Here is a 23,978-nt window from a genome sequence, read left to right as displayed (position 1 = left end):
CCGCTCCGCCTCAGAGCAGAGGGCGGGGAGACTTTCTTTAGGTTGGGTATGGGCGAGGCTGCAGCCGGTCTTTGCGGGGATTTTAGGGCAGTTTGGGCTTAAATCTCATCGTAGAATCTCTTTGAGCCGGGCCACTCTCAACCAAGGGACGAGACGGGACTAATCACCAGCTTGAAAGAGCAGTGAAAGCATTTCTCTCATTGGAGAAAGCCGTGAGAAGGATCTCTTTTAGTTTGGAACAAGAAATGAAAATAGATTTCATATTTGAAGGAAGAGGTGGATTCAGTCCCCTTTAGCTGTGAGGGGGAAAAAAGATGAGTGCTCTTTCTCGAAAAAGAATGGAATGAGTCAGTGTGAGGAGGCAGGTAGCACATGTTCCTTCGGCTTGGGTGATGAATGAAAAGTGGAGACAGCCTTGGGTTTGGGGCGAGATGAGTCAAGTGCCCCAAGTTGTTCCTAGTTTAAGGGGAATTCCATAAGATCCTCTCAGATACATGGAATAGGCGAATAGTTCCCTGTAGTTTGAAGGAAAGGGAAGGCGGTGCCTCTCCGTTCTGGAGAGGAATAGCCTTTTCAACCTGGAATGAGCTGGGATCGGTCCCGGCCTTGAGGTTTCTGGATACGTTGAGGGCATCGGTGTCCATCCATCAAGGCTTTCTGGGAGTGCTCAGTGCGCGTGCGCAGCTCCGGTCTGCGAGTGGGCCGGCAGGGGGTCCCAGGTTTGGGAGACTGTGTTGGAAGGCAGCCCAGCGCGCCGCCCCCTGCGGTTTTCACAGCGTGGCTCCGGGACCCGCGGCCTGGGCACCAGGGGCCGGTGTCCCGCGGCTGGGCTGCGTTCTGCGGAGGAGCCGCGCTTGTCTCTGCCCCCCGAGCCCCTTGTCCTTTCCGCTGCCCCTGGGACGCGGTGGCTGGTCACCTCTCTGAATCCGGGTGAGAGGCGGTGTAGGGGAGCACACTCGAAGGAGTGGGTTTCAAGGCTGGGGAAAGGAGGGCCACGCTGGGCAATTTCCGGAGATTTGAGACTAACCTAGAAGAGATGGAGGAGGGGATCCCAACAAGAGTCCTGGGCAGGGTCTCGGGGTCCGAACCTGGCCTGGGGGCATGGGAGCCCGGATTGGGGGGAGTGAGCCCCACGTGCCTGTGACGCGGGGGCGCCGGGTAGGCGGCGGCGGCGGCGGCGGCAGCGACGCGGGGCCGGCGGCCGTGCAGTGCCGGGAGGGTGGCGAAGCAGGCTGCAGGATGCCGCGCGCCGCACTGCTTCTGCTGCTCTGGCTGCTCCTGGCGGGGGCGGGGGCCACAGACGAACCCACCCAGGAGTCGGTGCCGTTGGGTGAGCCTCCTCCAGGCTTGGCGCTCTTCCGCTGGCAGTGGCACGAGGTGGAGGCGCCCTACCTGGTGGCCCTGTGGATCCTGGTGGCCAGCCTGGCCAAAATAGGTGAGTGTGTATGTTTGTGTTTGCGCGCCCGCGCACAGGCCAGCGGCCCGCCGCGGATCCGCCTCCAAACCCCTGGGTCTCCAGATCCAGTCCTGGGTCTTCCTCTGCGCTCGAATTCCACAAATCTCGGTTCTCACCCAGTTCCTGCGCCTCTTGTGGGTCTGCCTCCTCCCCTTCTAGGTTGGCAGTTCAGAGGATTTGCCTTTCTAAAGGGCTGCCTGTCTTTGCTCGCTTCAGCTCCATCTTTAGACTGTTTCCTCAATTTCCCCTTCCCCTTCTCAGTAAACGTCAGTAAGGCCTCTCCTCCAGACGTCCAGCCTCTCAGAAACCTGTCAGTAATGAGGACTCACGGGGACGTGGAAGAGATGATATTCTCCTGGGAACCCAGGCATTCTGGTTCCGAGAAATTATCCTTCCCTGGCCAAGAGTCTAAGATTTAATATCTCCTGAGATAACTGTACTAACCTGTCACTTTTCCCGTAGCTTATCTCTCCACCCCACTTAAAGATGTTGCCACCTTCTTGCGCCTAAGTGCGACCCCGCCCTCCAATTCACATTCTTCTCTTCACGATTTTAGAAACTTAAGTTTATTGGGTCTTTATTGTGTTCTGACTACCCTGGGCGCTTTTGTATATGAGACTCTTGTAGTCCTCACATGGAAGTGCTTCAGACGCACACATCCCCCATAAGAGATGCTTTTCCGTGCCTCTCTCCCCCTTTCTGACAGCCAGAAGCCCCTCCTCCCAATGGAGACCCTCCTCCTTGCTCTCTGTTGTTCAAGCTCTGCTGTGGGGGTGACTAATTATAGCTGAGCGTTGCTACTCCTCTCCATCTATGCGGGCACAGCTTGTACTCCAGTCTCACCAATGAAGCCTTCATGTAGGAATCTCACAGCCTAGAGTTTGCCCCCTTCTCCTCCTGGGATATTGCTAGGGTATAGAGTATAATCGAGCTGGAATAGAACTCTCCACTCCACCTTGGCAGCCCAGGATTAATACTGGAAAATGGAACTCTAAATATCTTCAGGGAACCTGATTCTGCCAGAGAAACTGACTTTGATAGGTCCTGGACTTGCAGGGCTGGGCTGATATGTGGTGAGGGGCGGAGAAGGGAACCAACCGAGGATGGGGCTGAAGGTAGGAAGATCTATGCCTCACCTCTCCCTACAGTCCCAGCAGCAGTGGCAGCAAGGTGGGGGAAGAAGCTTCAGGTTGGGTTTGCTGAGAAACCCCTGGATTGTAGAAGAGTTCCTGTCTTAAGATTTACAGCACCAACATCATAGATAAATCGTGCCTTTTCTAGTTTGGATAACACCTCCTAGAGAGGAAGGAGAGGTCATCCTCTCCAGCTAAAAAAGATCCTCGGAGAGGAGGAGAAAGAGAAGCAGAGTATTCCAGAACACTTTCCAGTTTCATAGCTAAAATGTCCTCCCTCCTTTCATTCAACACAGGTTGATATACTCTTAGCCCTTTGGATGATGCAGTTTCTAAAGGGCATTGCTTTGGCACAGGGCTCAGGTTAATAAGACCCTTCCTCTGCCAGTGCCTGAGAGACTGTATGGGGCATAGTCTGAGAGCCCAAGGGAGAACCATAGTTTAGGGACAAAGGTAGGAGAACCAATAATATTGGAAATCCTTTTCTTACACCCTCCTCTTTTCCTAGAGACATATAGGTTACTTTTCTCCGGAGTCAAATTAATATTTGTTGAGAGCCTACTGTGTATCTGATCTGACAGTATACTAGGCACATTTGCACATTTCATATGTTTTATCTTTGTGATGGATATTTTTCTTATACTAAAGAGAAGAAACTGAAGTTTAAGTAAATCAAATAACTTGCCTGACGGGCTAGAGAGATGGGTCAGTGGTTAAGAGCACCTCTTGTAGTGGACCCAGGTTCAGTTCCCAGCACCCACATGGCAGCTTAGAACTGTCTGTAACTCAATTTCCAGAGGATCTTACTCCTGTTTGTGACCTCTGTGGACTCCTGCACTCACATAGTACACACATACACATAAAAAATAATAAATAAAATAAATCTTTAAAAAACTTTCCTGGCCGGGCGGTGGTGGCGCACGCCTTTAATCCCAGCACTCGGGAGGCAGAGCCAGGCGGATCTCTGTGAGTTCGAGGCCAGCCTGGTCTCCAAAGCGAGTTCCAGGAAAGGCGCAAAGCTACACAGAGAAACCCTGTCTCGAAAAACCAAAAAAAAAAAACAAAAAACAAAAAACAAAAAACTTTCCTGAGTTCACATCATTAGAAAATGATAAGGTCAGAAGACATTTGAGACCTGACTGTTATACACAAAGCTATTGATTGATTGGTTGATTGAGACAGAGTACTATGTAGCCCTAGCTAACTTGGAACTCATACTCACGTAGATCTACCCACCTCTGCTTCCTGAGTGCTGGGATTAAAGGCATGTGCCACTATATCCAGCTACACAAAGCTTTTTAAACTGAGCCAGTATGATGAAATATGTACATTAGGTTGGGAGGCCTACAGTGCTTCTAAAATGAGCTATGTGTGTATATAATATAATACTATATTAACATAGATCATGTTATATTAATAGCAAACATTTATCGAGTGCTTACTATAAATCAGTGTGCTAAGTGCTTTTTTTCTTGGGTGGGGGTGAGAAATAGCCTAGGCTAGCCTTGAATTGAATTCACTATATAAACCAGATTGAGGGGCTTTAGAGATAGCTCAGCAGTTAAAAAAAGGCATTGGATACTCTTGCAGAGGACTCCAGTTTGGTTCCCAGTACACTCATGGTAGCTCCCAGCTGCCTGTGATAGCTGTTCTAGGGGATCTGACACCCTTCACTGGCCTCCTCAGACACCAGGCACATACATGATGCACTTACATACTCATTCACATAAAATAAGAATAAATGAAAATTTAAAAAATATCCCAAACCAGGTTTACCCTGAATCCCAGCAATCCTCTTACCTCAGCTTTCCAAGGGCTGGGATGACAGGTGTGGGCCACTTACTCGGTTGTCTGCCCTACAACCAGTTCCTGGAGATTGAATCTAGAACCTCATAACTGGTAGAATATACTTTGCCATCCAGTGTTCTATAACCGAGCTCTGTCCTGACTTTATTTTGAGACAAGCTTGCCAAATCGATCATTGGTCTGCTCTACCAGGCCTGGCTCTAAATGCTTATAAGTAGGTTGTTTTACTTCATCTTCACAACCAACCTATTTATTCCCATTTTGCTGATGCAAAAACTGAGAGTCAAAGAATGAGTAAATGGAGGACCTAGTCTTGCAGCTAATCCCCCCCTCCCAGCAATCTTATGTATGCTATAGAGACACTGGTTAGCATTTGCTTAACTTCAGATGGTTGCTGTGGATAAAGGAGGTCAGAGAAAAATGCAGTCAGTCTCTGACTTGGCAGTACAGAGGAGGGGGCATTTCAGAAGGGGGTGGGGTAGGCAAGCAAAAGCCTTGCAGCCACAGAGAGTTTGTAGCATTGGAGGCTGGGGGTTCTAGAGATTCTGTATTTCTTTCTTCTTCCATTGATCCTAGAGCCAGGGATCCTAACTTTGGGTAAACTGGTAAGACAGAATACTATAGGCCAAGCCGGGTGGTGGTGGCGCATGCCTTTAATCCCAGCACCTGGGAGGCAGAACCAGGCAGATCTCTGTGAGTTCAAGACCAGTCTAGTCTACAGAGTGAGCTCCAAGATAGACACCAAAACCACACAGAGAAACCCTGTGTGGGGGGGGGGGGGGAGAATACTGAGATTGGGGAATGATTTAGCTCAGTGGTAGAGCGCTTGCCTAGCAAGAGCAAGGCCCTGAGTTTAGTCCTCAGCTCGGGGGTGGGGGGGGGGCAGGGAATACTGTAGGCCAGGGTATGGGAGGACATTCCACGGCTTCATACCCGTGTCTTCTTGCGTTACAGTCTTTCACCTGTCTCGGAAGGTGACATCTCTGGTCCCTGAGAGCTGCCTGCTGATTTTGCTGGGCCTGGTGCTGGGAGGCATTGTCTTAGCTGTGGCCAAGAAGGCTGAGTACCAGCTGGAGCCAGGGACCTTCTTCCTCTTCCTGCTCCCTCCTATTGTGCTCGACTCAGGCTATTTCATGCCGAGCCGTCTGTTTTTTGACAACTTGGGTGCCATCCTCACGTATGCTGTGGTGGGCACACTCTGGAATGCCTTCACAACAGGTGTTGCCCTTTGGGGCCTGCAGCAGGCTGGACTTGTAGGTGAGTAACCCTAGGACCTGGGCTGTTTAAAGAAAAAGAGCCTTGCTAGCTCCATCCCCTAACTCCTTTCTCCAGCTCTGAAGGTCAGATGTGGTGAGTTCCCTGGGAGCTTGGTTGTAGGTCCGTCCACCTGGCGTGCACGGCAGTGCTCCAGATAGTCTTCAGTCCTAATTTTGGTCTCTGCCAGTTGGCTCTGTGCCTCTGCAGCATGGCAGCTGAGCAGGGGCCTGGTTCCCAGCTGTGTGTGGGCTGCTGAAGTGCCGGAGCCTGCCGGAGCACTCTCACCTCCTGCCCTCCGTCACCACGTCACCACGCTGCCACTTGCCAGTCCTGCTTCCTTGAGGTACTGTGGCTCACCAGTCCTGCAAGGATTTACAGTTCTGGATATGCCCAGGCTGTGCCAGGTGGTTTCTAGTCTTTATTTCTAATAAATACGTGTTTTACATCTATAAAATGCTAGCTGCTGCACTAGACATTCTTTCTGAATGTCTCTTCCTAAAGACTCTGGTGAGGTAAAATTTACCTCATTTTTTTTTTTTTTTTTTGGTTTTTCGAGACAGGGTTTCTCTGTGTAGCTTTGCGGCCTGTCCTGGAACTCACTTGGTAGCCCAGGCTGGCCTCGAACTCACAGAGATCCGCCTGGCTCTGCCTCCCGAGTGCTGGGATTAAAGGCGTGCGCCACCACCACCCGGCCTTACCTCATTTTTTTTCAAGATTTATTTTATGTTCATTGTTTTTTTGCCTGCACACACACACACACACACACACACACACACACACACACACACACACACACGTATGTGTGTGTGAGGGTGTCAGAGCCCTTGGAACTGGAATTACAGACAGTTGGGAACTCCATGTGGGTGTTAGGAATTGAACCAGGGTCCTCTGAAAGAGCAGTCAGTGCTCTTAACCACTGAGCCAGCTCTCCAGCCCCTGATTTACTCATCTAATGGAAGGGAAAGTCGAGCCCCTTATGTTCATTCATACCAGGGCCCGCGATTAGCCTCTGTTTGGTTGAGGCTCTGCATTTAGGCCCTTTCCCAACTTCTTTATTTCCTGACTCAAGAAATCCATTCAGTCCTGATATTGAAAATTCAGACTTTCTCTAAGGTGAAAAGGAAGCTTGCAGTTCCCAGCTGGGGACTTCATAAAAAGTGAAACTAAGCCGAGTGGTAGTGGCGCACGCCTTTAATCCCAGCACTTGGGAGGCAGAGGCAGGTGGATCTCTGTGTGTGAGTTTGAGACCAGCCTGGTCTACAGGGAGAGTTTCAGGACATCCAGGGCTGTTACACAGAGAAACCCTGTCTTGGGGGGAAAAATAATAATAAAAAAATAAATAAATAAAGTGAACTATTTAGGGCAGGAAGGAAAAGGAGGACCTCAGATTCTAATCATAGTAGTAATTCTAATAATAGGTGGTACTGGCTCTTTACCATTTATTAGGTACTAGCTAAATAAAGAACTTTTTGAGGTTGATATTATTATTTCCATTTTGTGTATTGGGAAACTGAGGCTCACAGGATTATTTGACATATTCAAACCCCACCTGTGGTACTTTTCATACTGTGTTCATACCTTCCTTTCCTGCTGAGAATTGTGTATATGCTACATCCCTTTGGCTGAGAATCACAGGTGGTGGGAGAAACCGTCTCCTGTTATCCTGGGTAATAAAGCCAGTCAGCAGCCAGTTCTACCTGCTGGCAACTACTTTTACTGTTGCTGCGGTTTTTATTACCAGCACCACCTAAATGGTTTTGCCACCATTTTGTGAGTTAGGCAGATGAGAAAGCATGGCCAGGAGAAACCATGTCACAACAGCTCGTGATTGCAAAGGCAGATCTTCGACACAGGCAGCTCAAGCCTCCAGAATATAGGCCAGCAGTCTCTTTGCCTTTCCAAAGTCCCTTTGGGTTTTATTTCTTCCCGGTAGGAAAGCTTGTGGGCTGGTCCCGGAGCCCTGTTGGAGGCAGCGTCACCTTCAGCCAGGCCTGTCTTCTGTCTCTCCCTCCTAGCCCCTCGGGTCCAGGCTGGCCTGCTGGACTTCTTGCTGTTTGGAAGCCTCATCTCAGCGGTGGACCCTGTGGCCGTGCTGGCTGTCTTTGAGGAGGTGCACGTCAACGAGACGCTCTTTATCATCGTCTTTGGAGAGTCCCTCCTCAATGATGCAGTCACTGTGGTGAGGATGTACAGTGGCCCGCCAGCCCCTGACACTAGGCTGTCCTGCTCTGCCAGCTGGGTGTCTGAGCAGCCTCTGACCTTTCCCCTGGGGAGGAAATAGGGTCTGAGCTTTCCTCTTTTCCGACCCACTTCCCCTCTGTGGCCGCCTCCCACAGCCTGACTCTCCTCTTGTCGTCCAGGTGCTCTACAAGGTCTGCAACTCCTTTGTGGAGATGGGCTCTGCCAATGTGCAGGCCACTGACTACCTAAAGGGAGTCGGTCAGTATTTCCCCAAACTTGGCCACCATTCAATGTCCGCCTTCCCTGGGTTGTTGAGACCCACCTACCCAGCACTGGGACAGAGGAGGCTATTCTGATGGCCTCATTTCTTACTCTCCGCTATGGAGAAATGGGGTCTGGGAGGAGCTTGCCCTGGGATCCTAGTCTGGGATCCTGAGCCCCGGGGAGTGTCGGGGGGTATCTTCCTCTACTTCTCACTAGGCATCGGTCCTGTCAGCCCAGCTTGGGGAGGGTCTGGGCCAGGGGTCATGCTGACAACCCACTCCTCCCCCAGCCTCCCTGTTTGTGGTCAGTCTGGGCGGGGCAGCCGTGGGCTTAGTCTTTGCCTTCCTCCTGGCCCTGACCACACGCTTCACCAAGCGGGTCCGCATCATCGAGCCGTTGCTGGTCTTCCTCCTCGCCTACGCAGCCTACCTCACTGCTGAAATGGCCTCGTTGTCTGCCATTCTTGCGTGAGTCCTGGGGGTGTCCAGGCAGGCAACTGGGAAAGGGCTCTGGAAATAGTAACACTTCACATGGCCAGAAGCAAGATCTTAAGGAATCTGTAGGCGTCACTGAACCCTGGTGGTAGTGGAGAGTCAACCTTGCAGAACTGTCTGGGCACCTGAAGGCTCAGACTCCCCCTACCTGAAGTGCAGACTAAGCTGCCAGTGCCCTTCAAGGCCTGAAACCACTGGTTGCTATGGGTATAGCACCCTAAAGGATGCCTCGGAGGGTTTGCTACTCGGAGAAAGAGGCACTAAGTGGGGAGCCTGGAGATCTCTATTCATCCCAGACTGCCACTAATTAGCAGTCTTCGCCCGTCCCTGAGCTTGGAGAATCTGACACCCTGTGATGGGCAGCATCCCCACCTACAGCATGCTCAAGCCCCAGTGAGACTGAGCCTTGGGGACCCGTCCTCACTCTCAGTTTTGTTTCTCTCCCAGGGTGACCATGTGTGGCCTGGGATGTAAGAAATACGTGGAAGCCAACATCTCCCACAAGTCACGCACAGCTGTCAAATATACCATGAAAACCCTTGCTAGCTGTGCTGAAACAGTCATCTTCATGCTGCTTGGCATCTCAGCCGTGGACTCTTCCAAATGGGCCTGGGACTCTGGGCTGGTGCTGGGCACCCTCTTCTTCATCCTGGTCTTCCGAGCCCTCGGTATTGCCGACACCCTCTGATCCCTGCCCCTTTCCCTGTCTCTTTTCTGTGCCCTCTCACCCCACTACTCACCCCTCAATCCAAGTCCACATCCTTGTTAATTCCTCTCAATGCTCACCTGTCCCAACCCCTGCCAGACCTTAGCCCAGATGCTTGGAGCCATCCATTCCCAGTGGCCTCCACTCCAACTCCTTGCTCCTGCTGGCCTCCCTCCTGCTGTAGGGGTAGTCCTGCAGACGTGGGTGCTGAATCAGTTCCGGCTGGTTCCTCTGGACAAGATTGACCAGGTGGTGATGTCCTATGGGGGCCTTCGGGGGGCTGTGGCGTTTGCTCTCGTCATCCTACTGGACAGGACCAAAGTCCCTGCCAAGGACTACTTTGTGGCTACCACTATTGTGGTGGTTTTCTTCACAGTCATCGTGCAGGTGGGAGTGCCCAGGAGGCTAGGTGGGAAGGGATTCAGCAGGCCCTGGGAGAGTCTTGGAACACTTTGGGACAGGGGCTTCCCTTTCCAGTGGGGGAGGCAGGGACCTGGCTTCTCGGACCTTGAGTGGAATGGGTAGAGGCAGAGCTGAGGCCTAATTATTTGGAGAAAGGCTGCTGGGAACCGCATTGGGCAGGGCTCACCTCCTGCCTGTTCTTAGGGTTTGACCATCAAGCCACTGGTCAAGTGGCTGAGGGTGAAGAGGAGTGATCATCACAAACCTACTTTGAACCAGGAGCTACATGAGCACGTGGGTACCAGAACCCCATCCCTCTACCTGTCCCTTTCTCCCTTCTCCTATGTTGGCAGAGTCCTGATCCAGTCCCCCTACCCACCCCCATTCTAGACTTTTGACCACATTCTGGCTGCAGTGGAGGACGTTGTGGGGCACCATGGCTACCACTACTGGAGGGACAGGTGAGGGAGCTGCCCCGAGGCTCCTTCAGCAGCAGTAGCCCTACCAGCCAGGGCGGCATGGGGGATATGCCACCCTTCTGAGAAGGGACACAGCCAGGTTCAGGCTAGGTGACCTTGCCTGGAGCCCTTCAGTGGCACCCCAGTGTTCTCAAGATAAGACAGAGCTCCCCAGGGTGGCCTGCCAGACCCTGTATGGTCCGGCACTTGCCAGACTCCAGCCCCATTATACGCTGTTCTGTTTTTGATGGTCCGCCTGATAGTTACGCAGGCCCTATTTGGAGCCTCAGCGCCCACCCTGTGGTCCAGGCCTGGCCACTGAGACCAGTGTATGTGTTCTGTCTCCTAGAACACTGCCTCCTTCCCTCTTCCTTAGATTTGAATCACCCTGCAGATCTAACCACAGGCATTGATTCCTGAGAGACCTCTGGCCTCCCTGACAAGGACAAATCCCCATTATAATTATCCTTGGTAGTTTTTGTCATGGTTATAATTTTTACAGTTATTTGAAATAACTTTAATATCACACTCTCTCCTGGAACTGTAAAGGCTCTAAGAGCAGGGACTAGCCTTGGGATTCCCTTTGGCTGAGACTCCTACCAAGAAAGCCAGGCCAGTGCTGGCAGTGTCCCTGCCCTATCTGAGGAAGGGCCAGCCAGCCACCCCTTGAGAACGGTACTCAGGGCTGGGCGTGGCACCCTCTATAGGTGGGAACAATTCGACAAGAAGTACCTGAGTCAGCTGTTGATGCGGCGGTCAGCCTATCGGATCAGAGACCAGATCTGGGATGTGTACTACAGACTCAACATCCGAGATGCCATCAGTTTTGTGGACCAGGTGGGCCAAGCAGTTACCAGGTAGGCCAGCAGTGGATAGACAGATGGTCAGCAGAGCCGGGCAGTAAGGGATGACAGGCAGGCAGGCTTGTTAGCCGGGGCCAGGGAGTTGGAATTCCCAGCTGGCTCCACAGGGTTGTGAAGTCACAGCTGCTGGAGCCAGCCTGCTGTTGACAGTGTGACAGGCAGTGCAGAAAGGTGGGAAACAGCTGGACTCGGGAGTCAACAGACACAGTTCATGTGTAGGCCGATGCTTAGATAAGTAGCTTACACTGCCTGAGCTTCAGGTCCCTCAGTGAGAAGGAAGTAGCAGTAAGAATAGGACTACCTAGGTCAGATCTTAAGAATTCAGTGTGTGAAGTGTTTCCGTATCTGGTAAAACAAAGAACAAACTCATGCCCGGGGCTGTTGCTCAGTGGTTCAGCACTTGCATAGCGTTTGAGAACCCGAGTAATCCCAAGCATGGCTCAAAGCAAAATAGTCATCAAAATAATTGTTAACGCATGTTATTCTCTTTATTACCCTCGGTCTGGCCGCCCTCCATCTGATCCTTGCCTGACCTCCACCTTGACTCCTACAGGGAGGCCACGTCTTGTCCTCGGCAGGACTCACTCTGCCCTCTATGCCCAGCAGAAATTCTGTGGCAGAGACCTCTGTCACCAACCTGTTGTGAGTCCATGAGGGCCCTTCCCCTTCCTCAAGCTCTCCTCCCCACATCCCTCCTGGGGACGGTTTGCCAGCACCTTTGCCTCTGCCCCTCCGCTCACCCCTGCTGCCCACCCCTCAGCACACATGTCCCTGCCTCCTGCAGGAGAGAGAGTGGTAGTGGAGCCTGTCTGGATCTGCAAGTGATCGACACAGTACGCAGTGGCCGGGACCGGGAGGATGCTGTGATGCATCACCTGCTCTGTGGAGGCCTCTACAAGCCACGGCGCAGGGTGAGAGCTCTGAGGGTGGTGGGGAGTGGGCTGCAGGGGCCTTGGCCAGAGACTTAAGAGGCGCTTGGTACCAGCTTGTGTCCGGTTGTGAATGCCCAGTTGAAGGCTGCGGGTTTCGTCCTTTGCTCTTGTTGATTGGGAGGAAGTGCTGCAGGGTGTACATCATATTAGCTGCTGTTGTGGATTTGGAGGCACTGACCCAGCTGGGACTCTAGCAGGAAACACTTTGGATTAGAAGCTGGGTGTTAAGGAGAGGAGCACACAGGACATGGACATTATCCCTGAGGGGAGAGGAAGAGATAGGGGAGAAGGAGCTTTGAGAAGCAGGTCAGAGATGGAAGCAGGGACCTGAGAAGGCCTTTGGAACCAGTTTAACAGGGCAGAGGTGGATTAGCCTGTGCACACTGGGTAGCTTTGGAGCTTTGTGTCTGGAAAGGCCCATCCCGCCCAGGAGAGGATCTTCTGTAACCCCACAAGGGGGCAGCAGGCCATTATCTTGGGCCTTTGGAAGTGCAAATCTGACCGTTACTCACGCAGTACTGCAGCAAGGCTTTTAGAACAAGTTAGAATTGGCTTAATTTGCATGCACCTCTCTTTAATTTCCAGTTCTGCAGAATAAGCTTCAAAGGTTTCCAGGCAGCTTTACTCACACAGGCCCTCTTTTCCAGTATCCTCCTCTGACTCTGATGTGTCTTTGGCCATGAGAAGCCTCTCCTCCCTCACCCCATGGAGGAGCTACTAAGTGGCTGTCTAGGGGAAGTTATAGGGGCTCACTAACTTTCCTAGTTCTAGACTTGCTATTAGTGCTGCCCAGGATCCCTGGTTTGGCTCACCAATTAAGGACTTCGCACTGTCTCCACACTCTGGCAAACCCTCATGTCTTCCTCAGATAATAGCTGTCAGACCCACCTCATCCAGCTTTTCTTTTCCTTTTAATGTTTTTCTTTTGCAAAATTTTAGTGGAGAGAACGAAATAACTCTGATTTATCTGTTACCCGACTCTAATAAGTATCTGTGCATGATGAAGTTTTTACGGTCTATAACCCACCACACCCTGCCCACACTTTATCTTACAGCAGACTCCAGACATCCTGTCACATCATCTAATAAACATCTCACTATATGGCAAGAGCTCTTTGTTTATTTTATCTTATTTTTAAATTTTGGCTTCTTTGACACACAGTCTTGCTAGTTGCCTTAGGACTGGGTTCAAACTGGGAATTCTCTTGCCTCAGCCTCCCAAGTACTCTGATTACAAGTGTGAACCGCCACTCCAGCTGTCAAGAACTTTAAAACATAAGGACAGTGGTAGAACATTTACTTAGCATCTGTGAGGCCCTGAGTTTGATTCCCCAGCACTTCAGAAGTCAAGTCAAATCATAGTACTGCTATTATAATAATTCCTTATATCAAATACCCAGTCAGTGTTCAATAAATACCTGTTTTTCCTAGCTGGTTACATAACTCAAGATCCAAAATAAGTTCACAATTTATATCTGGAAGATATGACCTTCATTAAGGAAAACTATAGTAGTTTCTTCTTCCTTCCCCGCTTGCTATTTATTGAAGAAACTAGATACTTTTTTATACTGGAGAATTTACCATTTTTCTAGATTTTTCTGATTGTATCCCAGTGTTGTTTAGCACATTACTCCATTTCTTATATTTTCTGGTTATTAAATCTGGAACTCAAGCAGATTCAGGGGCTTTCAGGTGTGCTATATACTTCTTAGTGTGTTACTCAGAGAGAGCACATGGTTGTGTGTTTGCACGCGCGTGTGCACACGCGCACACATTTGACTGGTGGGTTTGATTCAGTTCTTGTGTAGTCAATTTAAAAAGAACTAAAGTAAGTTTGTACTTATTTGCTAAAGTTGTCTTATTTAATTTGGCCATCATTCCATCGTTTGGATCCCATGTCTACCACCAAATGTCTCTTTCTCAGATTCATATCATCTGAAAACTTGCTAAGCCTGTTAATTTTATATTCATCTAAATCATCATAAATATTGAACAGGATAGAGTTGGGGATAGAGCCCTGTGGCATGATACTAAAGACTTTCCTCCGGACTGACATGGATGGAACATTTTAGGGTATGGTTAGTCATCTAGTTCTGAATCCACTTAGTTGCACCATGACACAGTCCTTAATTCCTTATGTTCTCTCCGGGATTAGTATTAGAGACAGTATATAGTTAATTAAGATTATAGCTTAAGAGATAAAGGGGCTGGAGAGAAAGATTTGGAAGCACGCACAGCAGAGCTCTCCTCATTTGACTCTCCCGGAATTCCCTGAGAAGCTTGATAGAATATTCTTGGCTTCACCTCCTAGAGATTTAGATCCTGTAATGTGGAGCGGGGCTAAGAATCTTTGTTTTTAATAAGCCCCCCTGATGATTCAAACGCAGCTGGTCTGATGCCTGCTGTTTTGAAACTGCAGATCATGTCACTGGGTTAGTTGAAGTGGAGAGAGTGTAAGTTCTCTGGGGAGAGTGTTTAGGAAAAAGAGAGCAGAGCCAAGAATAATACAGAGGAATATATGTGGAGAAAGGAAGAGGGAGCCAGCAAAGGAGAGAACGGAACCCTTGGAGAAGATACAGCAGATAGTGTCTCTGCCTGGGGAGAAGAAGGGCTGGCTGCCGTACAGAGGTCAGGACTGGTGACCAGGGAGAAGGCAGCATTGCAGACTTGAATAGCATTTTTGGTATTTAAGGAAATACTAGACAGGAAGGAAAGTGTCCCAATCAATTTATAAGCGCTTGGCCTCAAAAGGGAGCTAGTAGTGGCAACGAGAGGACTTTAAAAACAAACAAAAACAAGGGCAGGAGCTTGTCTGAAAGCGGAGGTCAGGTGGCTGCTGGTAAGCAAAGTAAAGATGCAGGAGAAATAGGAGGGGGCTGAGAACTGAGGGAGGCAGGGTGAGTTGAGCAAAGCCGAGACAGGGCCACGTTAGAGGTGGGGTGGCATTTCCAGGTGCTTAGGTAGAGAAGAAAGGCAGATGGGGGACTTCAGGGAGCTCGCAGAAGTGCTTCAGAGAAACAGAAAATACGAGGAAGAAGAAAGGAACCAAGCCAGGTTGGGGTGGTGCACACCTTTAATCCCAGCACTCATGACGCAGAGGCAGGCAGATCTCTTGTGAGTTCAAGGCCAGCCTGATCTACAGAGAGAGAGTTCTAGAACACTGTAGCCAGAGCTACACAGTGAAACCCTGTCTCAAAAAACTCAAAGAAAAAAAAAAAGAAAGGAACCAGATAGAATGTGAAGCAAGATAAAGTGACCAGGAGGCTCTAGGCAGTACCTTGGTGATTACCTTCCCCTATATAGGAAAAGGTTGCTAAGCTCCCAAGAGCAGAAATAGGCAGGCTGGATGAGTGTGTGGAGGGCTTGGTCTTTATGAGAAAGAGTTAAAAGGAGCAGATAAAGGGTTGGCCCTAAATTAAGTACGCAGTTGCTAGGGCCAAGAGGACCTAGGGCAGGTAGATAGGAAAGTCCAAAGCATAGGCTTGATGTTGTGGTCGTTGTAGAAATGTCTAGAAGGAAGACAGCCGGCAAGAGGATCCTGTGTAGCTACCTGGGGCTATGTGGGCTGGATGTGTGAGCCACACAGAGATAAATAGACATGCAAAGGATATGGCTCTGTGGCTTTATTGTAGCCCCAGGGAACAAAGTACAGAACCCCTGCCTCTTATCACTTCCGATTAGATAGAGCAGAGGAAAGGGCAGCAGAGGATAAAGAAAGTTTGAAGGAATAACTTGTGGGGAAAAGGGAAGTTTTTCCTTAGTGAACTGACTGTGGTTCAGAGCCCCTGGCTCTAATCTTTTTGTATGTTTTATTTTTATTTTATTTTATTTTTATTTTTTTGTTTTTTTGAGACAGGGTTTCTCTGTATAGTTTTGGTGCCTGTTCTAGAACTCACTCTGTAGCCCAGGCTGGCCTCGAACTCACAGAGATTCACCTGCCTCTGCCTCCTGAGTGCTGGGATTAAAGGCCTGAGCCACCACCGCCTGGCCTTTAGTTTTATTTTTTAATCCATGGCTAATTGTGGAAAAGCTGGGCCGGCAGGACATGTGATGAACATGTTGGGGTTGTGGCCTGGGGTCCCCATGGGAGGCCAAGGCACCCAGCCTCATGGCATGGTCGGGCTGTCATTGCCAGTACAAAGCTAGCTGCGGCCGCCACTTCATCTCCGAGGATGCACAGGAACGACAAGACAAGGAAGTCTTCCAGCAGAACATGAAGCGACGGCTCGAGTCCTTTAAGTCCACCAAGCATAACATCTGTTTCACCAAGAATAAACCTCGACCCCGCAAGACCGGCCACAAGAAGGCACGTCTTTTCTCTGGGACACCTCTTACAGGGCTGTGGGCTGGTAACAAATCATTCTGAGTCCTCACATTCTGAAACTCAGCCCAAGGAGACGTTTTGTTTAATCACCTTCAGGGTTCGATGAATATAACGGTTTGGGTTTCTTTTTAGGCCTGTCTGAGACCTTTGGGGGGCGGGCGTGGCTTCAGAGGGAGGGCAGCCTCTCAGCTGTGGGATCACTTGCTACCAGAGGTGAAACAGGGAAAGGGCAGAGTTCTTGGTGAGGCAATGCTAGGAGCCCTTCAGCCAATCCAGACCCATGTATCCAGAGCCCCAGATAGGAAGTGAGTCCCTCTAGACGCCACAGTTCCTGCCTGGCTGACCTGGGAATAGTAGGGTGGAAGAACTGTTGTGATAACCACCCCCCACAGGTTAGGAAGGCTTGTTCTGTTGACTCTCTCTAGGGTTTGTGGATGGGTGGTAGAACCAAGGCCAGAGTCTTAGGTTTGCTTTCTGGTCCTCAGAAGGATGGTCTGGCTAACCCTGAAGCTACAAATGGAAAACCTCCTCGAGACCTGGGCTTTCCGGACACAGGCAAGCAGGGAGCTTGGGGACGGAAGGGAGGAGGGAAGGAGAAGGACTGTCATCCAGATCCTGGAGGGTCTCTGGGATCACTTAGCACCGTGAGTTGGGCCTCTCCCCTCAGGGACTAGATAGGCATACTTGAATGTTGGAGTAGTTCCAATCAGTGTACCACGTATGACAAGATTGCTGAGTATGACTGCGGACTAGTGAGGACTTGGAAAAGGTCATGGAGATGGGTAGACTGGCCTGGGCCTTGGAGGATAGGTGGAACCGAAGCTGTAGTGTGCATCATCAAAACCTAGATCCCTGTGAGCTGAGTGTTAATGGACCTTCCAACCTAGTGGGTGCTGATGTCATCAGTTGATCTGGGGCTGATAACAGAAAGAGCTGTTGGTATGGCCCTATGGCTTCCTCTGAGAACTCAGCACCCTCAGATTGCTCCTTGAGCTGTGCAGTCTTGTCTCCTTTCCCCTCAAGCCCAATACTCTAGGCCAGCACCCAGAAAGGCTGAAGGAAGGAAGATGCAGGTCCTCTGCCAACATGGGCTTTGCCTAGGGGAGGGGGCAGGAGCTAGCTTTGGGTTGTTGGGTACCAAGAAGCAGCCACTGGGTTGGCTGCCTTGACTCAGCTTTGCCCTTGTCCAGCTGCTGTGATATTAACCGTGGAGTCTGAGGAGGAGGAGGAAAGCGACAGTTCAGAGACGGAGAAGGAAGACGATGAAGGGATCATCTTCGTGGCGCGAGCCACCAGCGAGGTCCTCCAAGAAGGCAAGGTCGCAGGTAATGACTTCCCTGCAGTCTCTCCCCTGGGCAGCCAGCTTTTCCTCCATCTGCTCTCCTGGCCTCTGTTTCAGGAAACACTCGTCCTGATTGCTAGTTTATTCGACGCCAGCATTTACTAAGCATTTTGACTCTACAAGAAACCTTATACAGTGATCTCCCTCAAGCACTCACAATGCCCAAGATGGGGAAACTAAGCTCACAGAGCCTTAGAGACTGGTGAATGGTCCAGAACCACATGATAAAAGCAGGATTTGAACTTGACCCACCTGACTTCAAAGACCACCACCTGAGGAACACAAAGTGATAAGCAGATCTAAAAGCCAGCTCTCTTATGACCCAGGCTTAGCACCCCTGCTGGCACATAGAGTTCTGAGTGAGGAGGTCAGCATCGGACCTTGGGAGGAACCTGGACTATCAAAATGGAATCCTTGTGGATAAAAAAGCAGTATACAGGTTTCTGCATGTGGAGATCTCCCTCCTAATGCTAGGGTTTCAGTGGTTAAAACACAATCACAATATCATAACCATATATAAGATCTCACTCATAAAATATCTAGTTGGAGCCAGGCAGTGATGGCCCATGCCTATCCTATAATCCCAGCACTCGGGAGGCTGGATCTCTGTGAGTCTGAGGCCAGCCTGGTCTACAGAGCGAGTTCCAAGACAGCCAGGGCTACACAGAGCAACCCTGTCTTGAAAAACCATTTAGAAAAAGTCTAGCCGGGCGGTGGTGGCGCACGCCTTTAATCCCAGCACTCCGGAGGCAGAGCCAGGCGGATCTCTGTGAGTTTGAGGCCAGCCTGGTCTCCAAATCGAGTTCCAGGAAAGGCGCAAAGCTACACAGAGAAACCCTGTCTCGAAAAACCAAATAAATAAATAAATAAATAAATAAATAAATAAATAAATAAAGTCTAGATGGGAGTCAGATTTCCTTGGTTCTCATTTTATTTGTTTATTTATTTTGAGACAGGGTCTCACGATGCAATCTAGGCTTGCCTTCCATTCACTAGTTAGCCTCAAACTCATGATCCTCCTGACACTGCCTCCAAAGGCTTGGGCCTGGCACTGGTCCCTCGCTGCCACAGTCTCACTGGTTGGTCAGGATGAGGTTTTAGCAGGATACAGTTGCTGGTGCTGATGAGGGTGATCAGAGACAAGACGTCCTTCCTGTTTGGTTTTCTTGAGCTGTAGTTAGTTGCCATCTGCTCAGTATGTCCCTTGTGAACAACTGTTCTGTGTGCAGCCCTGTGCTGCTGCTGGACCACGAGAGAAAGCAAAGCAGTCTGGAGCTTTCTTCCAGGAAGATATTTATTGTGTACAGCACAGATGAACACAATATGGTGACCTTGAGTGCACTTGAGGATTCCACTTCACTGATAATGAACTCGTGTGTACTCTCTGTGTTCCCAGGAAGCCTGGAGGTGTGCCCGAGCCCACGCATCATCCCTCCCTCCCCAACCTGTGCAGAGAAGGAGTTACCCTGGAAGAGTGGGCAGGGAGACCTGGCTGTATATGTGTCTTCAGAAACAACCAAGATTGTGCCCGTGGACATGCAGACAGGCTGGAACCAGAGCATCTCATCCCTGGAGAGCCTGGCATCCCCTCCCTGTACCCAGCCTCCCACTTTAACCCGCTTGCCTCCCCACCCACTGGGTATGGAAGAGACCCCGGTTCCTCTTGACCTGTCTTCTGACCCTCGCTCTAGCTTTGCCTTTCCCCCAAGCCTGGCCAAAGCTGGCCGTTCTCGCAGTGAGAGCAGTGCTGACATCCCCCAGCAGCAGGAGCTGCAGCCCCTCATGGGCCACAAGGACCACACTCATCTTAGTCCAGGCGCTGCCAACTCCCACTGGTGCATCCAGTTCAACAGAGGAGGCCGGCTGTAGCCCAGGGCCTCAGGGAGGAGCAGGATGTGGAGCCCCTGTGGGAAGTGTTCCTCAAGCAATGGGGAGAGGAGCCTACTCGGCCTAGTGTGGGGCCAGAGGGGCCTGGACTGAAGTGGCAACCGGGCCTCTTTGGGTCTGGTCAGAAGGGTTTCCTGGGCTGGTCCTCACAGGGACCCTTCTTACCACTCTCCCTGCTCTTAACCCTCCACTCTTCATTTCAAAAATGGCTCAGGATCCAGTCCAGAGTTCTAGGGGATAGACCCACAAGCTGATGTCCCTTCCCTAGGGCGTCTTCCTGGACATACTGTTGGCAGCTGTTCCTGTCCCCAAAGCAAGGGCATCGTTCTTCTGTGGACACTGGTCTTCCCTGTCCTCCACTTCCTCTCCAGTGTCAGCATCAGTGCCCCAGCAGTGAGGCTTTATGAGGGGCTGGTCCTCAGAGTGACTGGGGTGGGATGTAGTGCAGGCCTCAGCCTTTGGCTCCGCTGACTTGTTGGGTCAGCTGAAGGAGTAGCGGGAGTCTGCCTCCCATTGCTTTAGCCCTTTCCTCTGCTGCCAGATGTTGAGGTAATGGTGCCTCTTTTTCTAGGACTAGGCCCCGGGCCAGGCTTTAGGTCAGAGCTGCTTCTTAGCCAGTCAGCTGCTCTAGGCCTGAGTCTGGAACTTTCTGAGACTTGGAGCTGAGATTTCTGAGTAGGAGACAAAGAGGCCTCTGGGCTCCTATGTCAGCACCTCAAAATTTTCCCAAAGGAAGAAGGAACCAGGTACCCCAGGGCCACTGCACCATTACCGTAGGAGCTGGGGTTCCTGGCTACAGTGTTTGGGGACAGCTAACTAGTACCAAGTGGCTTTCCTGGGGTTAGCCCCTGCCTTGTGTTTTGTACCTTAAACCCAAGATACATTAAACATCTCTTAGATGGATGAATGTCCTCTGTCCATTTGTCTCAGGCTTTCAGGGTTGGGGACAAGAAGAATCTGCCTGTTGCAAGATTTTCAGGAGTAGAGATAGTAAGGGAGATCTTACAGCTCTTAGTCCCTCTGGTCCTCAGAAGCACTTCCCCAACATTATCTACCCTGCTTGCAGGAGGCATGGAGTGCTAATCTAGGGGACCACTGTATGGGCTGGGGAAGGTGTCTCAGAACTGGGAATCCACAAAATGGGAAAGGCCAACAGGGTGAACCCCCTGGGTCAGGGTCTAAGCTATCCACTCTCTATGTAGTGCCACAGAGATATTTCTAGGAAAATGTGAGGACACGTGTGAGCCAAATGAGCAAGTGTCTCTCCGAGTATGACAGGTAGGAAGCCAAGCTCCAGGGAGTTGGCTACCCTGAGAATTTATGAGACAAATCAAAGCAGTATGGGTCCTGAAATCCTTAGATAACAGTATTCCCAGAATCGAATTCCTACTGTGTCTGAAGAATTTTTTAAAGCATCTTTGAGAATAAACACCATAAAATTCAATGTTTAAAATGTACTGTTAAATTTTGTTTGTTTGTTTTGTTTTTTAACTTGGTATTTTTGCTGGATATGGTGGTGCATATCTTTAATCCCAGCCTTCAAGAGACAAAGACCGACCAATCTCTATGGACTCAAGGCTATCCTGGTCTATGTGGCAAATTCAGAGACACCCAGGGCTATATAGAGAGACTGTCTCAAAACAAGATTTATTTTTGTTGTAATTGTGTAGATATGTGTGTCCGCATGTAGATATGTACATGAGTGCAGGTGCCCTCAGAAGTCAGAGGCACTGGATTGCGGGAGCTGGAGTTGCATGTGTTTGTGAACCTCCTGGTGTGGTGCTGGGGACCAAACTCTGGTCCTCTGAGAGAGCAGCAAGTGCTCTAACCACTGAGTCTTCTCCAGCCCCAGGTTTCGGTATGTTCACATAGTTGTGCAAACTATGATGTAAGAATGGAACGTTTTCATCATTCCCTGTGTAGCCCATACCGAAGTCTCTCCTCATCCCATCCACCACACAGCCATAGGCATTCACCAACCCACTTTTCATATCTCTGGGTCTGAGGACCTTGGAACACATCAAAGACCCACAGGCCTGGTCAGCTTTTTGTCTGGGGAAAAGGTAAAGAGGAAGAGTGACTTAGCTTTCTCTTCAAATTGCCAACAGCTGGCTAATAAGACTTGATAGTTAATTTAAGTAGTTAGCAATCGGGAGTCAATCCTAGCTGTTACTATCTATGACATCTGGGGCCTGTTACTTAAGCTTTTGGAGCCTTAATTTTCTCTTCTCTAAAACAGGATAGCTGAAGCAGGGTGTAGTGGCAAAATGCCTTTAATCCCAACACTGGGGAGGTGGAAGAAGGTGGATCCCTGTAGAGTTGAGGCCAGCCTGGTCTACAGAGCAAGCTCCAGGCTAGCCAGAGGTACACAGTGAAACCCTGTCACAAAAACAAAACAACAATAACAAAAAGGGTTAACAGTCATACTTAACACTTCATAAGATAATGTCTAGGATTAAAATGGGAAGGAATGGTCCTAGCCCTGGCTCTAAGGGAACAAACTGTGTTTGCATTATCTTACTCATTCTGCAAGGCAGAGATGCAGGGAAAATGCTGTGGGTCTTTGAGTTCTGGGAAGGAGGACAGGAAGGAAGGGTAGTAGATAATGGAAGCTTAAGTAGTGGATTCCAAGAAAGGGAAGCTAGAGATGGAAGGTCATTGGGGAGGCTACTTCAGCAGCTCAGAGTAGGTGAAGAGGACGGAACAATAGGCAGTTCCACCGCTTTTCAGTCAGGATGACTGGGGAGCTGGTCAAAACAGAAATTTCTGAGCCTACTCCAAGGTGTTTGCTCTTTTGGAGTCAGGGACTTACTATGTAGCTGTAGCTAGCCTGGAACTTGATATGTAGACCATGCTGGCCTCAAACTCATAGAGTTCTACCTGTCTGTACCATTGCCCCCACCACCCGCCCTTGATCCCAGTGCTGGGATTAAAGGCATGTGCCACCACACCCAGCTACTCCAAAAGCTTTGACTTAGCAAGTATCTGGAGGCCAAAAATGCTAGTAAGCACAGCTTGGGAAGTGGAAAAGCTGTCAGGCATTTCACATTTGGCCACTTGACTGGACAAAATGACAGGGTGGTTATACTACCTGGGATGAATGGAGAGAGCTGATTAATCCAGGTCTTAAAGGGGAAAGTGTGTGTGTGTGTGTGTGTGTGTGTGTGTGTGTGTGTTGTTCTGATGTCCCTTAGAAGGCATCCACTTTGAATATTTGAGATAGGTCTCTCACTGGCTTGGAGTTTGCTAAGAAGGCAGGGTGGCTGGCTGGGCAGTGAGCCCCAGGACCTGCCTGTCTCTGCTTCCCCAGCAAAGATTACAAGTGTGTGTCACCATGCTTAGCTTTAAAAAGTGTTCTAAACCAGGCAGTGGTGGTGCACTCCTTTAATCCCAGCACTTGGGAGGCAGAGGCAGGCGGATCTCTGTGAGTTTGAGGCCAGCCTGGGCTACAGAGTGAGTTCCAGGACAGGCTCCAAAGCTACACGGAGAAATCCTGTCTCGAAAAAACCAGAAAAAAAAAATTAAAAATTGAAAAAAAAGTGTTCTAAGGATCAAACTCAGGGCCTTATACTTGTAAGGCAAACATATTACCCACAGAGCTATCTCCCCAGCTTCCCTCCATCTTTAAAAAAAAACAAAACCTTGTTATAAAGCTGTCTTGACAGGAACTTTTTTACTCTTACGTAGACCAGGCTAACCTTGAACTTGTGATCTTCCAGCCTTTTCATGTCAAATGCTAGCATAAGAGGTGTATACTGCAGCACCAGGCTAAAAGGAAGGATTTTGATGATAATGAGGGCCTTCTAAGTCAGAGAAGAGGGCATGAAACAAAAGACTTTGAGTCAGCTGTGTTTCCAAGAGTGGTCTGGGACCTAGGTAAAAAGGCTACAATGCCTCTGGTGGCCTTGAATGCCATACCAAGGAGCCTGGGTTTGTTTAGGTCAAAGATGAGAGCGGTCTGGAGCATTTGAGGTGTTGGTTGTCTTTGCTGTTTACAGTAGCACTGAAGAAGGGTACACAGAATTTAAGGTATTATGGCTCTTGGTCCTGTACCCCAAGCCTAACAAAGAGCCCAGAGGTTTTCCTTCTTTTCTTTCCTTTCCTTTTCTTTTTTATTTTCCTTTCCTTCCCTTTCCTTTTCCTTTCTTCCTTCCTTCCTTCCTTCCTTCCTTCCTTCCTTCCTTCCTTCCTTCCTTCCTTCCTTCCTTCCTTCCTTTCTCTCATTGATCATGTGTCAAGAAAAGGGGCAGGAGAGGGCTAGCAAAGGAGCAGGGGAGGGCCCTGTCCACGTTTTACAATCTCAGTGGAAAAGGCTTCTGTGAGTAGATTCAGCAGCCAGCAGAGCCAGAGATGGCCTCCATGAGTCACTGTTCAGACTTGCAAGCTCAGCCCTCAAAGCCTGCTGTGGTCAGCCACCCCAGGTTGGCTCCAGGCCTAGTCCCCCAGTGTCCCCCGCTAGGCCAGTGTCTGTCC

General features: G+C 50.0%; 1 protein-coding gene across 3 annotated transcripts; it reads left to right on the top strand.

The window, feature by feature from the left end:
* The first annotated feature begins 724 nt into the window (after positions 1-724).
* Slc9a5 (solute carrier family 9 member A5) lies at positions 725-20,408 on the top strand. 3 transcript variants are annotated; one of them, XM_052729111.1, is made up of 16 exons: positions 725-1,435; positions 5,350-5,652; positions 7,668-7,831; positions 8,013-8,091; positions 8,387-8,564; positions 9,039-9,259; positions 9,482-9,684; positions 9,904-9,993; positions 10,090-10,160; positions 10,865-10,994; positions 11,574-11,662; positions 11,805-11,931; positions 16,088-16,258; positions 16,765-16,831; positions 17,467-17,601; positions 19,015-20,408. In XM_052729111.1, exons 1-16 carry the CDS (start codon positions 1,102-1,104, stop codon positions 19,485-19,487), a joined length of 2,835 nt encoding a protein of 944 aa, XP_052585071.1. In that variant the 5' UTR covers positions 725-1,101; the 3' UTR covers positions 19,488-20,408. The 3 variants fall into 3 exon arrangements, with proteins under 3 accessions (XP_052585071.1, XP_052585070.1, XP_052585072.1); XM_052729110.1 differs by having other exon boundaries at positions 726-1,435; positions 16,762-16,831; XM_052729112.1 differs by lacking the exons at positions 725-1,435; positions 5,350-5,652; positions 7,668-7,831 and having other exon boundaries at positions 8,473-8,564; positions 16,762-16,831.
* Positions 20,409-23,978: the final 3,570 nt, after the last annotated feature.

The sequence above is a fragment of the Peromyscus californicus genome, unplaced genomic scaffold (genome assembly GCF_007827085.1).
Source record: "Peromyscus californicus insignis strain IS unplaced genomic scaffold, ASM782708v3 Scaffold_8__1_contigs__length_139910024, whole genome shotgun sequence".
Classification (NCBI taxonomy): Eukaryota; Metazoa; Chordata; class Mammalia; order Rodentia; family Cricetidae; genus Peromyscus; species Peromyscus californicus.
Note: the sequence above shows the minus strand (reverse complement) of the source record. Positions and strands in the feature narration are given on the sequence as shown.

Coding starts and splice junctions, on each gene's coding strand:
- Slc9a5 (XM_052729110.1), top strand. CDS start 1,102: ATGGGAGCCCGGATTGGGGGGAGTGAGCCCCACGTGCCTGTGACGCGG. Junction 8,565..9,038: donor TCGTTGTCTGCCATTCTTGC/GTGAGTCCTGGG, acceptor TTTCTCTCCCAG/GGTGACCATGTGTGGCCTGG. Junction 16,259..16,761: donor GCAAGACCGGCCACAAGAAG/GCACGTCTTTTC, acceptor TCTGGTCCTCAG/AAGGATGGTCTGGCTAACCC.